General features: G+C 38.7%; 2 protein-coding genes and 1 pseudogene across 3 annotated transcripts; 2 read left to right on the top strand and 1 right to left on the bottom strand.

Annotated features, from left to right (window-relative positions):
• On the top strand, positions 1-7031 carry LOC306887567 (uncharacterized protein). Its single transcript, XM_079445400.1, has 2 exons — positions 1-128; positions 1781-7031. The coding sequence occupies exon 2, from the start codon at positions 1861-1863 to the stop codon at positions 5800-5802; it is 3942 nt and encodes a 1313-aa protein (XP_079301526.1). The 5' UTR covers positions 1-128; positions 1781-1860; the 3' UTR covers positions 5803-7031.
• Positions 7032-7303: 272 nt separating this feature from the next.
• LOC306887513 (uncharacterized protein) lies at positions 7304-11587 on the top strand. Its single transcript, XM_079445297.1, has 2 exons — positions 7304-7337; positions 8291-11587. Exon 2 carries the CDS (start codon positions 8353-8355, stop codon positions 11221-11223), a length of 2871 nt encoding a protein of 956 aa, XP_079301423.1. The 5' UTR covers positions 7304-7337; positions 8291-8352; the 3' UTR covers positions 11224-11587.
• Positions 11588-11811: 224 nt separating this feature from the next.
• Positions 11812-13714, bottom strand: LOC306887514 (trypsin-3-like; annotated as a pseudogene). Its single transcript has 5 exons — positions 13675-13714; positions 13412-13567; positions 12294-12547; positions 12049-12185; positions 11812-11960 (listed from the first exon to the last, which is right to left on the bottom strand). The product of its transcript is annotated as a trypsin-3-like (transcript).
• Positions 13715-15116: the final 1402 nt, after the last annotated feature.

Consider the following 15116-nt stretch of genomic DNA (forward strand, 5'->3'; position numbering starts at 1 on the left):
ATAGTGAACGGCGGGAATTACACGTCTCTACAGAAACTGAGTGCAAAATACATACCGCGTTTTCGGATTGAAAATAAATCACTTCTTTCATTAAAATTATGCAAATTTGCAAATCGTACTTTCCCAAGGTGAGTGCAAGCTAGTAACTGTTTGAGGAATTTGTTATGGTTCGTTTTTATTTCGTGCATACAGGCCTTAGCTGCTGTTTTTGTCATTCAATTCCCTTGTGCAGCACGCGAACGACATGTTCCGCATGCTCTGTATCGCCCAAGATGTAACGTTAGCAATAAAGCGCGTTTGATTTTGTAAAGAGGTGTAATTCAATGTTGAGATGTTGCAGGCTAGTTGTGTGGTTATATCAATTTATGTCTGAAGAGCGTGCTAAATCTGCAGCATCCATTGCATTGCTGGTTATTAGCATGTGTTAGATTGTATTCACGCTCATTTTATAATTCGACTAAAACTAAATCGACGAGTAGTCTGCAGATTACCCTTGTGTTGGGTTTAATCGTTGTGAAACAGCGTTTATATAAACATTTGAGTGAAGTTCCACGGTAAGTGGCCAGGCCTATCAAAATTGAAGCATGAGCAGGCTTGCCAATTTTTCTGCCTCTATTGTTGCTACATTTGGAATCTTGGTTGTGTATGACGAATACTTGAACACTACTTCAAAACGAAAGCGGTGCAGCGATTTTGTTTGAGCTTTCTAAGGAGAAATGGGTTTTCTCATTTAAATATTATGCATGAAGTCACAGAGTTGTATGTGAGAGGTTGCATAAGATACGTGATTTGAAGAGATTTCCGCTTTTTTTTACCAAGTATAGCCTAAAGGCTGGTTAAAATCACAGGTGCCGAGTTTTAAGAAATGTTATCTTTGTATTCATGACGGTTTTACACAAAGTAAAAAGCACTAAAAATACATATTACACTTCCCTAATGTAATAGATATCCAGAAATGTTCAGTATTTAAACAATATAACACAAGTTATGTGTTATTGTTTAAATAATAATAATGTAAAAACTTGTATTATTGTATTGAATATTTTGTTTTACTGTACATTACATTTCAATTTCATGTATTCTAGAAAACAGAATGAGGAGTTTGGTTTTTTTATGCTAGTTTATTTTTTTCATTTCAACCGAAATTTGCCCAAATATAAAATTACTCTGTACAAAGGTAATTCCATTTTTAGGACTGCATTACAGATTGTCTTTTGCTTCGAAACATCGCTGAACTGGCATGCAGGCAGTGTTAATTAATTACTGTGATTTAATTACTTTACCCTTGCAAAAGTAAATTAATTAATTTTTCAATAATTTAATTACAATTACTTCTGATGTAATTGCATTAAATACTGTATACATTATTGAACAATTCTATATAAAGTAGTGGGTTGACCGTCAAAATTGTTATTGTTAAAATGAATGTTTATAACAACTTTCTCCTATTTAGTACTTTTATGAATAAGTAATGGAATTTTATGTTATTTATTTGAAAGAATTAAAAGAGCAGTTTCATGTCTGTCCTTCTATTGTGCTGGTCAACGCTGATATGGGATTTAAAACATAGAGTAATAAGTAATGCAATACTTTTTAAAGAAAGTCATTAGTACAGTAATCTAATTACACTGTTAATTACTTTTTATTGTAACTAACCCGGGAGTGCTCACAGGGCCCTAAACATGACAGCATATGTAAATCCAACATTTCATTATTTATTTCTGAAAAACATTTAAACTCATGCTATGCAACTAATGTTGTTTGTCTGCTTTCTTTTTAGGAGATACTAAACAACAACAAAGACGTTGGTAGCACTTCTTAAATTTCACTTTGGCAGAGGAATCATCTGGCACCTACAAAATGCTTGGACTTCAAGAAACAAGGTCTACTGGAAGTCCTAAAACATACAGCTGTGTGGCATGCTCAGCTACTTTTCATAATTTGGCATCACTCCTGGTGCACCAAGCGTCTCATGCAAGTGAAATCTCTCAACAGCCAGAATCAGCACTACCTACTTGTGTCAGCTGTGGAAGCTTATTTGCAAGCAAAGATCTCCTTGAAAAACACCACTGTGTAATGTTGCCCACTCCAGCATCTCCAGTCCACACCTACATATGTGACTGTGGCGAGGAGTTTAGTGGACTTGCAGCTCTTGAAGACCACAAAAAACAACATGGGTCAGAAGACAAGGTCAAATCAGATTTGGAGAGTATTCCAGTTGTGCCAGATAGCAAAACAGACTTCAGCTGTGCTGTCTCAGACCAAGTTTTTCACAGTCTTTCACCATCCTATACCAATGAAAAACCCCTTGCACAAAGTCCACCTCCTACTTCAAACACTCACATCAAGGAGAACGAATCCAACAAGTCTGCAGACATGGACAGCAACGAATCTGCAGACATGGACGGCAACGAATCTGCAGACATGGACGGCAACGAATCTGCAGACATGGACGGCAAGGAATCTGCAGACATGGACGGCAAGGAATCTGCAGACATGGACGGCAAGGAATCTGCAGACATGGACGGCAAGGAATCTGCAGACATGGACGGCAAGGAATCTGCAGACATGGACGGCAAGGAATCTGCAGACATGGACGGCAAGGAATCTGCAGACATGGACGGCAAGGAATCTGCAGACATGGACGGCAAGGAATCTGCAGACATGGACGGCAAGGAATCTGCAGACATGGACGGCAAGGAATCTGCAGACATGGACGGCAAGGAATCTGCAGACATGGACGGCAAGGAATCTGCAGATATGGACAGCAACATCTTGAAGCCATCTGAATCCCACCCTGTGACCGAAGACCAAGTGCAGCTACCTGAGCAAGACAATGATGCTTTATCAACCTCCAATGTGGTAAACCATTCTGTGCAAGACAATGAGAAATCACCAGAATCTGGTGAGGATTCAGCTGCATTTAATAAGTCGTCAATCCTGAAGATCCTAGCATCTGCTTACACGAGTCATAGACAACCCATCCAAATGAAACAGAGAAACTTGCCCCCCAGAAAAGCTTCACCGAGAGCACCAGTGCAACCTGCGATCACCATGACAATACCAAAACCCAAGCCACTGGAGAATCAATCAAAGATAAAAATAGAAAACACAGTGGTCAGTGTGAAAACTGCAAAGATGTTGCCTAAGAAGAGCAAGATTATATCTGTGACACAAACTCTCTGTCCTGTAGTGGTTCTTGAGACTCGTCAGAAACTTTTTGGCCGGGACAATGTGGAAGGCAGACATCAGTGTAGACTCTGCCGTAGGGTTTTCCAAGACTTAGACACCTTGATAATGCATCATGCCTTGCATAAAAAAGAAAGAGTTAAATTTTGTCTTTGTTGTCAACAATTTGTGATAACCGTAATCTCCGTCCCAGAAAGCCATGTCTGCTTTGATGGATTTTCTAGAAACCATCAACCTTTGATGGGAAAAATGTCTCTGAAACCAGTCAGCCCTACAGCTCAACAGGCAGAAAAAATGTTCTACTGTTCTTTATGCAAGCGTGGCTACACACGCATGCGCAGCCTCAAAAAGCACAACTGTCCGTGTAAAGCTTCTCTGAAATCCCCGACCACTGTAGGCACCAGCGGTAATGTCAAACTTCAATACTTGGAAGAGTGCAATAGAGCTGACCTAAACTCGAAAACAAATCAAATGTCAACACAGCATATAAATATTGGCGTAGGCACAGAGCCGATAAAGATTGAGGAACAGAACACAGAACTTCCTATCGGCAAGAAAGATCAGACTGGGCTGAAGGACCAGCTAAATCCCCCAAAAACCCTTGAGTCTGACTTTGCCAGTGTTTCTAACTCCAAACCAACTGAATCAACTAAAAACTCTGTTGAAGTACCAGCCAACATAGTTGAAGTAAAACAAGAGGAAAGAGATAAATTGTTTGAAAAGCAGTGGACCATGCCTTTGGATGATGCTGAAATTGATGTACTAATAGATGTTGATCAAAACGACTCGGATGAAGATGATTTGACAGATGTGGTTGGAGACGACAGTGATGAAGCTGAGGATGTTGTCATTGTAGAGCCTCATGAGGACGAGGAAATGAATGGCTTTCAGGTGCATGTGACTAACAAAGGCCTGAAGAGGTTTGTTTGCAACGGATGCCAGAGAAGCTATTCCCGCCTGTTTACTCTAAAGGAGCACTTGAAGATTTGTGGGGCAAGAAAGTTAATGCAGCAAAATATTACATCTAATACGGCTGGGCCGATTAAAAGGTTTCCATGTCCTCAGTGTGGTAAGTTCTTTAGCCGCAAAGACAATATGAATATGCATCAAAGGAAGTGCCATCCTGCAACAAACACTGATTCAGTAGAAAGTAACAGAACCATGGAGCCTAAAACACCTGCAGCTCAGGAAAACTTATTCGTCCTGTCACCATCTACAGAAAACCAAGCAGTCCGACAAGAAAGCACTCAGAATACTAGCAGTAACAGAAACTGGGGGATCATGTCACTTCCATCTGTGCTCCCAAGAAGAGTGACGTGCGAATGCGGAGCCTCGTTCACTTGTCCTCGACTTCTCTTCGAACATCTGCAACAGCATGCACAGGAGTCCTACATTTGTCCACACTGTGGTGAGAACCTGCAGTCGTGGATGGATTTTGAGGCACATCAGCAGTTGCACCAATCGCAAAGCTCTGCAAGTGAGCAAAGAGCTGCCCAGCAACAACCTCATTCATTTTCCCAAGCACTACCATCACGTGCTCCGACTCGGCCGCAACAGTCTCCAGCTTTTTCTGAGCATAACATTAAAGCCCAACCGCCTGGACTCTTGGCACCTCAACATTTGAACAACAGGCCATTTCCTGAGGCACTGACTTGCCATAAATGCAAAAAGAACTTCAGTCTCCGCAGTTCCTTGTTAAGACACATACGGTTGCGTTGTACTGGCGATACTGCAGGTCAGAAGAAACACACCTGCTCTCGTTGTGGTACAACATTCCAAAGCCCATTGATGCTTAAAGTTCACATTCAAAGCAATACCTGTAAACCCACATTTAAACCGATTCGGTGCCCGGTGTGTGTGCGTTGGTTCAGTTGTCTAGATGGGCTCAAGAGACACCTGGTCTCACACAGCAGGCAGTCTATCTTAACATGTCAGATTTGTGACCAGAACTGTCCAACCCCTCAGGCACTCGAGGAGCATAAAAGAAACGTTCATCGACTCAACAGCGGAATGAGCCCAGCGAAGGATACACAAGAACAGTTGCATCAAACAGGTGCACAAACCAGTCCACCTACTCCTTTTCAATGTCACATTTGTCTTCGCTACTATCCAAAGCTTCAGTCCCTGAAGGATCACTTGAGGAAAGTTCATCGGCCTAAACAGCCAAAACTAACTAATCGGAGTACCGTAGAACCGGTCCGCACTGGACCGTTTCAATGTCAGATTTGTGACCGCTCCTATCCTAACATAAAATCGTTGAAAAACCACAGAAGAAGAGTGCATCATATTGTGGGTGTTGTGTTTCTGCCATCAAAGGGAACTGAGCAAAACATCACTCCCAATCAGTTTCAGTGTCACATTTGCCCATGCAGCTATCCAGATGAACAGTCCCTCCGAAACCACAAAAGGAGGGTCCATCATATAGTGGAAGTCACTCAACACAATCTGTACAAGTGTCAGATTTGCCAGCGCAGCTATCCTGACGCAGTGTCCCTTAGAAATCATAGGAGGAGAGTTCATCGCATATTAGGGCCAGTGCCTGAAACACCACCACCACCAACAAATAATGACACGGAAGATGCTCTAGAGCAGAAACCGATACCTTTCCTGTGAACTGTGTTCATGCATTCATAAAAGGTGGATCTGCCGCTTGCCTTTATTGCTGTATATGCAATCAAAATGATGAAAAAGTCATAAGGCAGCACCTGTTGAGTACATTATACCATTTAGTAGTAAAAAAATCATTTTGAATAGTTAGTTTCATATCTGATCAGTAGTGTAACAGGTTTTTATGTCTTGTTAATGCATTGTTTAGCATTGTATTTCATTGATGTTGCCTTAATTTTGTTCATCTATTGAATTCAGATTTGTTTTCCCCCAATACAAACAAACATTTTTGGCAACTGTACTGTATAAATGTAAAATAGAACAGTTGATGGCTGTTTTTAAGGTAGCCAATATGTATTAGTGTACTGTAAATACATTTTGATGTAAACATGTCCTACATTGCATCAATAAACACAATAGTGACACCTTTCTAAGTCTTCAATAAACCAATAACAGGTGTGGCCATGCACACGTGTTCATTTAAGATTGAACTCTGAGGCTTTTAGACTGCTAAATGTTGCTAGTAAAGATTGATAAAGAGTGATTTGGTGAGCTGATTAAGTAGTAAATCTGGAGGACTGAACAAATACATGAGCTGCTTTAGGCAGAATGCTCAGTTAACTGTTAAATTTACATCAGATACAAACCCTCAGGAGGGACAAAAATGTCAGAATTGTCTTTTAATTATATGTGGTAGGAGTTCTTTAGTGCTTGTATAAAAAATGTTTTGGCAACGCTTTACAAATTTGTGTATGTTACATTTAGTTTACACTATAGCAGACATGAAAAACAAATGTTTTTACATTTTGCAAGGATACAATGAATTCTATATATACTAGTAAGTTTTTACCGTACAAAGAAGTAAATTAATATCAGTTTGTAATCTCTATTAGGAACAAACAATTAACAATGATCAATAGTGGGCTATATTTATAATTTTCCATGAACTTTGATTAATACGTTATGTAAATATTATTGTTAGTTTGTGATGCCTGTTATCAGTCAACATGATAATTTCTGTGTAAATGAAATGCAGCATCAGATCATTCCTAATCTTCCCTTTGTCACGACATGTACAGTAAGTTTAATTGCCTATCATTTGTTTTATTTAGAAATTCATATTTTCATGTATAATTTCATATATAATTTTAAACCATTTCTGCAGGAGTAATTTGTTTACCATGTGTGTCACAACACTTTATGAAACATTTTAATGTTGTATTTTTTAAACTGTTAATAAAAACAAATCAAATTCATACCGCTTCCCAGCCTTTATATGCAATTGATGGTATGACCAAGTCTCTTTTCTATTCTATAGTCTTTGGTATGACATTTATCATGTTGCGCGTTAAATGCAGTCAAGCTAGAATTATTAATTAACATTTATTTATTTGCATACTTCGTTATTTACTTTACTCAGCCACACGTCCAGAAAGAGATGTCTAGAGGCTTTTATCGGAAACGGAAAAGGAAACTCCATTTGTTTGGTTTATGCGTCCTGAAGCGTAGTTCATTGGTGCTGAAAAGAAAGAGCATGAAAGGTTGGTGCAAACTGCTTTGCCTTGCTTTGCTTTTTCTTATGTGCTTTCTACAAGATAAAGGCAGAATCAAATTTTAAGCAATCGAGAAAACAATGGGCTATTTTGCATAAGCGGTGCTCTTAAAAAAATAAGGTTTGAGGATTTGAAATGATGATTCGATAGGTCCAGCGTCGGGTAGCGTTGAATTAACAATTAATCCTGTTATGTATAAATACGCACATCTCGCTTTTCAGAATTACCCCATTCTTAAATGACAGGTTGTGCTGTTTTGATAGATGCAGAGCTGACTGCAACAGAGCATGCATGAAGCATTACAGAAACGTGCATTGTTAATGGCAGGAATGGCCTATGGCTGCAAACGCCTGCAGAGCGCCATCACTCTGTGCCGCTATCTACTGCTGCACGGGGCGGGGGTGTTTTACACGAGTTGTTGTGCGTTTGCAGTCTGAATTGAACATCACGAAATAAAACGATTCGAAAGAACTAACTAAATACAAAGACAACGATTAGCGCACACCGCTACATTTTTTCTTTGCTGTAGTTCGATTAACTAAGACTCTTATGAGCCGGTTCTTTGAATGAATCGCTTAAATAAAAGCACGAATCAATAGCAGAAGGTCAATCAAAGAAACATGTGAAACATTAAACGCATCGATAATAACTATTATTATAATGCAGTATTCACCTACTCATTAATTTCCCATATTTTTATAATTTTCTATTTTTATTTTATTTTATATTAGGCCTCGTAAATGTTTAGGAAGTCAAAATATTGAGGCAATATCCTGCATGAAAGTTTTAAATTTGAGTAGCCTATTACTGACAATATGCATTTATGGAAATAATATTTGGCTATCAAAAAAAAAAAAAAAACATAATACAGCAATACTATTTCATGCCAGTACAAATTCTTGTGTATGTATGTATTTTGATTTCTTTTTCCTTCTGTTTAGTTTCAGCTTGAGGGGGGAGGGGGGAGGGGGCGACTCAGGCACCAGCAGACGATTCACACATCATGCTTGAAGGAGAGGCCAAGAAGAATGAAACCAACTCTGATGTGGCTGATACCCAGGAACAATCAGTGAAGAGAGGAATGGGGGAATTAATTTCAAAAGGTCTGGCATTAAACTCCCAAAACAGAAGTGTGGCAGAACCAGCCACTAATGTCCTACCTGACTCCTTGCCCTGCAATGTTGAGGAAAAAGAGAGAGAGAAAGGCTCCTGTGAAGTAAATGTAGATACATTTCCACAGCAATTAAACTCTAATTTTACCCCCGTTAACGAGGCTGATATGGACACACAGAAATATTCGGAAGACCGTGAGACGAATTCTGATTGTCTTTCCAGCACCATAGATAATGAACCAAAATCACTGCTGCTTAATGAAGAATTAAATGAACCACAAACTGACACTCAAATGTTTGTTACAACAGATGAAATCTCTAGTAGTCCGTCAGAAAAGAAGGAAGCCCATTGTTCAACTGTCCAAACATCTGAGGAAGCTGTCTGTGAGACGTCCTGCTCTAATAAATGTGATAACCAATGCGAAGAATATTCTGACAAAAAAATCCACGAGGACACTGCAGATGTGAACGTATCGGACACTGAAAATCAAGGAGCCTCGCTTTCTGACTCATTAAATGAAAAAGATGCAACATTGGATGATGCCTTTGAAGGGGCAAATTCAGAACACGATAACCAGATACTTTCAACCGAAGCCAATGCTGAGGCAAGCAGTGTGGAGAACACAGAAAGTAAACGTGGATATACTTCCTTTTCCCGCGGAAGGCCGCGCAAAGAAAAAAGGGTTCTCAAATGTGAATATTGTGGGCGCCCTTTCAATCATGCCTCAGCATATATTATTCATCTGCGTGTCCACACAGGTGAGAAGCCCTTCACCTGCCAGGATTGTGGCAAAACCTTCGCTCAACTCTCCAACCTTCGATCCCACAGCAAAGTCCATAAATCCAAAAGTAGGAAACATGCACACAGATACAAAGTTAGAGCCACGCCTGAGAAAATTGTGAACGAGAACAAAGTAAGCATGACCAACAAACTGGAAAATGATTACTATCATAGTAATCAAATCACCCATAAAAGGAGAAGGCGAGGAAGAGGGAAAGGGAAACCCCAAACATGTCCGATCTGTGGCAAAGTCTTTTGCTACAAGTCTGTCCTCAAAATCCATCTTCGTATTCACAGTGGAGAAAAACCATACTCTTGTAAGGTATGCGGCAAATCATTTACTCAAGCGTGCACGGCACGTGTCCATGAGAGAGTACATTGGTCTATTAGGCCTTACTTTTGTTCAAAATGTGGTAAGGGATTTTCTCAGATTGGGCCATTAAAAGTACACACTTGTGAGGGTAAAAGAAACCCTCATGCCACCTTGAAAGATATGGAATTGGAGGGTGTTATCAGCTTCAGGTGTCACCTTTGCAAAAGGTGCTTTGGCACCAGAGATGAGTATGAATTACATTTGCAAGGACACACTGATACCCAGCGTTACAGGTGTGACCGTTGCAAGCAGACGTTTAGTCTTCTTTCAGAGCTACATATGCACAACAAGCATTGCGTTACCATCCGGCTCGCAAAAGCAAAGTCTTACAGTTCACCTCACAGATTACAACCCAAAAACTCCTTGAAGAGAAGATCTCCTCAAAAAATGCGGAGTGCAGGTCCAGTTAAATCTCCTCCAAAAGATTTTTCCTTTCCAAGGAAGCTTAAAAAATGTTCATCTTTACTTGCTTGCCCTCTTCAGGTCATGGCCACCACTGTTTATGACTCTCAGAATAACCTCTATTCAGTCAGTCAGCCGATAAAATCCAGCTATTTTGTATCTCAACTGAACAGTACACGGCACAAAGTGGATCCGAGAAAGTACTTCTGCCCACAATGTGGACGAATATTCCAGCACGTAGGAAGGCTGAGAGCCCATATGCTCACTCATTCACAGGGTCAAAGCTTCACGTGTATTGTTTGCAACAGGATGTTTAAAAACTGGAACAAATTTTGGGTTCATCAGCGGCTGCATAGACAGAAAAGAGGGCGCTTTTTTTGCCCCAAGTGTGGACAGGGGTTTCGATTTGTGGGACTGTACAATAAACATCTGCAGAAGCATCCAGAACTTAATGTTTACGCTTGTCCCTTCTGTCCTCACACTTTCTCAAATGCACAAATGTTGAGGAACCACCAGCAAGAGTGGCACCGCTCAACTATGCCCTTTATTTGTGATGTTTGTGGAAAAGGTTTCGCAAGCGCGGTTATTCTTAAGCGACACAGAGTTGTTCACTGCACAAATGATCCGATGGAGACGCATTACAAGATCGATCCGCAGTCTGCTGTGCATCCTTATGAATGCGGTACGTGCAGCGCCAGTTTTGAGAACTTGGACTTGCTTTTCCACCATCAGCTCCGTCACAAGGCTGTAGATAAAGGATCAATAGCAATGAGAGGCCAGCTACTTAGGACAGAGGAACATCAATCTCACCACCTCCAGCGTCAAAGCTATGATTACAGCCTTTGTGATAATCGGAGGCAAGAGACGCTCTTCTCATTCCCCCATTCAAATGGAGGAGAAATGCCTCGTCAGTTGTCACACTTAGGTCCCTCAACCTTACATCTATCACAAAAGCCAAAACCAAACACTGAAGCTCCAAGCACCACTAAAACTAATTCTCAGACTAATGATGGGCAAATGGTTAAAAAACACACTAAGGACAGTTTTTCAGCAAGTGCAGAATTAAACAGTTCAAGCCAATCACCGTCCATATTGAAGACCGAGGATACAACTGGTGACTTAATTTGCACTGAATGTAATGCTTGTTTTTCCAACCTTATAGAACTGCATGGACATTACTTGGAACATGCCAGAGGAGAAATATAAAAATTCTGTAAATGTTTTCTTTTTTCAGTGAGTGTATGATGAACATTTGTATGGGAATCACATACTTCTGAAACTTGTGAAAATGTTTGCTGTATATATGTTTTTCATGTGATATCAACATTACTGATGTGCTGACACCCAATTTTGTTTAAAAAATAATAATTCTTGAGTAATTGGACAGTATTGTTTTATTTAGCAATTTTATTGTTGAGTTAGATATCTATTAGTGTTGGTGCTGTAATAGAATTATATCTGAAGACGTTGCTGTTAACAGATTAAACATCTTGTCTGACATTGTTCAAAATCAAGTCTTCTGTGCTAAGAGAAAATGGTCAAGGATGTTCAAAGATGACATTGGGAAACCCACCACAAAAAAAAAAAAAAAAACTACTTGTATAATGGTTTGGAATTTAAAACTAAAATAATAGTCATTTTAATTCATAGTAAATCATATCTCATAAAACTTTAGTAAAACGATAAATAATACAATCCAACATCTTTAATGTTTGTTCTCAGATGTTTATTTTACGTTTGCCAAATGATATTACAACATGCCATGATTATGGGCTCAAACAAATCTGTGGGGGTTTAGTTGGAGTTGATGGTGTTATTGATCCAGGAGACATAGTTGCAGACCTTGGTATAGACACCAGGTTTGTTCCTCTGGGCACAGCCGTAACCCCAGGACACAATACCCTGCAGCCGACTGCTGCACACCACTGGGCCACCAGAGTATCCTGCAATCCACAAGAGTTTCAGAGGTCAAATAAAAAAGAAAAAAAAGCATTAGCATGACATTAACGCTGTAACTAGCAGTGATCTTACCTGGCAGGAGTCCTTGCCTCCCTCCATGAAGCCAGCGCAGAACATGTTGGAGCTGATCTGACCAGGGTAGGCGTTTCTGCAGGTACTGTCACTCAGGATAGGAGCCCACAGGCACATCAGACGGCTGGGATAGTTGCCTAAAGAAACATAAAGTGCTCACTATAGGTCAGTTTGAATGTGTTCACTATGTTATTCTAAGAAGACTTAATGATTTATGAACAAAGTGTTATGCATAAAGTACACACTTCCAGATGCGCTCATGTTTCCCCATCCAGAGATCAGGCATTCGGTACCAGCTGAAGCACAGCTTGAAGGGAGAGAAACGGTCTGAACGTAGCTGTTCAGAGTGGCAGTGCTGGCCAGCTTGATCAGCATAATGTCATTGTCCAGAGTGTTGCTGTTGTAACTGGGGTGTCTGATGACCTTTTGGGAGCTGATGAACTGCTCAGTGCCCTCAGAGACGTCAATGTTGTGCTCACCCAGACGCACTTGGATAGAGCTGATTACAGACGAATAAGTATTGTTCATATTGTTCATACAGAAAACATTCACTTTAAACTTCTTAACATCTTTCTGCATTTTATTTGTATTGGACTTGAGAAAATGTGCACTTTGTTGGCTGAAATTGTGATTGCTAATGGTTCATAGCTCATGTGCCTCTTGTAGAATTGTATTTTTGTAGGGTAATTTCTAGATCCATATAGTAGAATCATGGCTATAGTAACGCTACTGATCATTTCTAACCCAATAGCCACACTACCGAACATACGCTATACTGTTCAAACATTTGCAGTCAGTAAGATGTTTTAATGTTTTTGATTTGTTAATGCTGAATTTTCAGCAGTTGTTACTCCAGTCTTCAGTGTCACATGATTCTCAGAACTCATTTTAATATGCTGATTTGGTGCTCAAGAAACAGTCTTATTATTATCAGTTTTGAAAACAGTTGTGCAGCTTAATATTTTTGTGGAAACCTTTTCTTCCAGGATTCTTTGATGAATAGAAAGTTCAAAAGAACAGCATTTATTTGAAACAGAAATATATTGTAACATAGTGTCTTTACTGTGCTTTTTATAAATGTAATGCATCCTTGCTAAACAAAAGTATTAATTTATTTTAAAAAATCTTACTAAACATGGTGTAAATGGCACATAAAATGTTAAAAGTAACAGAAAATACGAATCTTCCTTCATTATATAGTAAAAATCATTAAACAAAAAATAACTCTTAATTCAAATCTAAAGAACTTTGTGCAACTCAGTTCGAAACCTTATAGTTACTGAGATATAATGATTTTGAAAACTTCCCCATGTGACCGCTACGAAGCACATGCAAAAATAAATAAACATATTTCACTTATGACTTGTAACAGTGAGCAGCAGACACAACCCAGCTGCTGGTGATCAGAGAGCCACCGCAAAAGTGGTAACCACTGTTCAGGGAAACCTGGTATTGTACACCATTCTTAGTACACTCGAATCCACCGACGATCTTGCATCCTCATCCAGAGGAGCGGCATCTGGGAAAATATATCGTTTTAGTGTCACTTTTTTATTTTACAAAAAATAACTGAACAGAGCACTTGGAATTAATTCCAGTATAAATCTCCCCTGCCCCATTACTTACAGGCCACAGTGAACAGAGCCAGAAGAATGAGAGCCTTCATGTTGAAGCTACTGAGTGAGGTGTTCTGAAGGTTTTAAGACCCTCCTTTTATACTCTGTCTACTCCACAGCTTGAGATAATGTTCAAGGGCATACATACTGGTACATTCATTATATAAGCAAGCAGTGTGTGACTCCAGCATGCAGCATGTGCTTTAACATAATGAACAGATTCTCTTAGGATGTTATTGCAAATCATTTTCTTTATGGTTATGAAGAAACTATATTCACAATTAATTAATGGGTGTTTCTTAATATTTTTCTAAGGATTTCTGTGTTTTCTGTGTTTAATTGTTTAAAAAGGGGACATTTTGGTTACATATTTGGGCAACACTTTACAATAAGGTTCCATTTATTAACATTAGTTAACAACATTAGTAAACATGAACTAAGAATGAACAATACTTTTACAGCATTTATTAATCTTAGTTAATGTTAATTTCAGCATTTACTAATTAACTAATAGTTGTGTTTGTTAACATTAGTTCATGCACTGTGGACTAACATTAATAAACAATGAACAGCTGTATTTTCATTAAGTAACATTAACAATGATTAATAAATAGTGTAATAAATGCATTGTTCATTGTTTGTCCATGTTAGTTAATACATTAGCTAATGTTAACAAATGACACCTTATTGTAAAGTGTTACCCATATTTGTCATGAGAAGTAAATATTGATATGTGCTCCTTAAAGAAAAACGTTCTTGTTAAAGTATGTTTAGGTACTCAGGGAGTATAAACAAAAACATGTTTTAATGTTATATTTATTTATTTTTATCATGACAAGCTAATCAGATTTAAGTCTTGACTGGTGTTGCATATATATTTGTGTATTAAAATCATTGCTTATGTTAAATTAGTTACAAATTTATTTATTTTTTAAATGTTATGTTAAAAAGTTAAATTAATTACATTGTATATGATTGTCTGCACAGTCTGTGGTGTTTCACTTTGAAGAGCTTTTTTATTATTTTTTAAACAAAGTGATCAGTTCCAGAAATTGGAAAATGAGCACATTAGGAATGAATGAGTGGAAAACATATTACATTTTGTATTTGTCAAAAATGCCAATTTATTTCAGACTATTTTAAGTTGTACTAAAGTGAAACATTAGTACATTTCATTGAAAGTTGGCACTGATGAATAACTCTTTGTGACTGTATTATTTCCCCTTGATTATATATATTTTAAAAAAAGCTGTAAAATCTTAGCTGTCAGTAAACTTGTTTGAAAATGTTACAAAATTCTTACAAATCTGTGACTTTAAATAAACATGACATGGGAAAATATTCAACTGAAACAGGCGGCAGCTAAACCGTTCAAGGTGTGTCTAGAGACACTATCTTCTATCAGACCATTTAGGAATGTTTAATCAGACATTTCACACAGGCACAGTGAAT

Source organism: Barbus barbus, assembly GCF_936440315.1.
Source record: "Barbus barbus genome assembly, chromosome: 21".
Classification (NCBI taxonomy): Eukaryota; Metazoa; Chordata; class Actinopteri; order Cypriniformes; family Cyprinidae; genus Barbus; species Barbus barbus.

What these genes read in the sequence shown, in the direction of transcription:
- LOC306887513 (XM_079445297.1), top strand. Translation starts at nt 8,353, where the DNA reads ATGCTTGAAGGAGAGGCCAAGAAGAATGAAACCAACTCTGATGTGGCT.
- LOC306887567 (XM_079445400.1), top strand. Translation starts at nt 1,861, where the DNA reads ATGCTTGGACTTCAAGAAACAAGGTCTACTGGAAGTCCTAAAACATAC.